Source organism: Cyprinodon variegatus, unplaced genomic scaffold (genome assembly GCF_000732505.1).
Source record: "Cyprinodon variegatus isolate N-32 unplaced genomic scaffold, C_variegatus-1.0 Scaffold7055, whole genome shotgun sequence".
Lineage (NCBI taxonomy): Eukaryota > Metazoa > Chordata > Actinopteri > Cyprinodontiformes > Cyprinodontidae > Cyprinodon > Cyprinodon variegatus.
Window position 1 is genome coordinate 1 of NW_015157508.1, and position 1,277 is coordinate 1,277.

At 46.9% G+C, this 1,277-nt stretch overlaps 1 protein-coding gene across 1 annotated transcript; it reads right to left on the reverse strand.

The window, feature by feature from the left end:
- Positions 1–50: 50 nt before the first annotated feature.
- Positions 51–1,165, reverse strand: LOC107081557 (laminin subunit beta-3-like; the record flags this gene model as incomplete). Its single annotated transcript, XM_015369717.1, has 5 exons — positions 1,043–1,165; positions 816–889; positions 546–734; positions 323–386; positions 51–241 (listed from the first exon to the last, which is right to left on the reverse strand). Coding segments are annotated over exons 1-5 (627 nt in total), but the record flags the coding sequence as incomplete, so codon positions are not given.
- Positions 1,166–1,277: the final 112 nt, after the last annotated feature.

Sequence of the window (1,277 nt, forward strand, 5' to 3'; positions counted from 1 at the left end):
AGAAATAAACTGAATTAAAAGATAACAATAATGTACAACTGTTGTCAGACCTGTATGGTGTTGGAGTTTGGGTTAACATATTCCTCTGGCAGGCACCGGTCCGCGTGTCCATGGCACATGCAGGTGCCCATCACTCTCATTTCCTTTAGGGCGAAGAACTTACTGAGGGATCTGCCCGGTAAACGAGGCACATCCCCCAACTCAGTCAGCGTCAGGCGGAGTCCCGTGAAGCCGGACTTATCTGAGGACGGAGCAGTCAGTCAGCAGGCTGCATGCATCAGATGGGCGGTTTCAAGCTGCTAACAGCAGCGCACTCACATACCTTCTATTTTCTGGCTGTTAGACACCGGCGCAAAGGTGTACTGACGTAATGGGCTGAACTCAATCTGGAAAGAACAAGTAGAGCTGCTTTTATTCCATCCAAAATTCGGATCTAATTCTCCACAGCTTGCAAGCAGAGATGTACGTTAATATGCTTAGAAGGGCAGCTTTCTAAACCTCATATATTCACTGTTAGAGACTAAGTAACGGTCGGGGATGCTTACTGTTTCGTCTTGATATGGATTTATATGGGGTTGCAGCCTGGTGCAGTAAGTCTGGTCTAGACTCAGAGGAGAGGTGGTTTGGATCCCAGGAAAAGCTTGCTCACAGTTTTCAGCCAAGTAGAGAGCAGGCTGCCATGTCCGACCGTTGTCCAGTGTCCTCTCTATGACCATGGCTTTGGGACGAGGACCCTGCAGAAAACAACACCCAGTGCTTCTATAAGCCAACATCTAACAAAGCAGCTCGTGTCTAAAATTCAGTCTGAGTCAAACCTTGAAGCTGAGCACCAGGTTGTCAAGCTGGAACAAGTTATTGAGGTCCAACTGGATAGTGACTGGATTCACCCCTGCAAGAAGGAGGACAGAAATGTCCAAAGTGAATGGATAAACATGGCAGCTGAGTGTTTCGCAGACAGGCCGATCAGTAAGAAGTGGAAACATGTCGTTGTGTCTCTAAACTCATTCTTTAAAGTAATGTATCTATCTGTGGTTATTTTCACCTTTGCTGGACTGCCACCACCTGTCCGGTCCAGAGGTGGTGAGGATGTCTTGGATGGTGTGGGCGAGCTGACCACTGGGGTTCCTGGAGTCACATGGGCAGCATTTCATCCTCCGCTATGAGAGAAAATAAAAACAAATCCAAAGGTTCTGATGTGCTGCAGACATAAATGTTCAGGACTAAAGATGTTAGAGAAACTGAGTGTTTAGAAGGATCTGCCTGATATATTTTTTAGG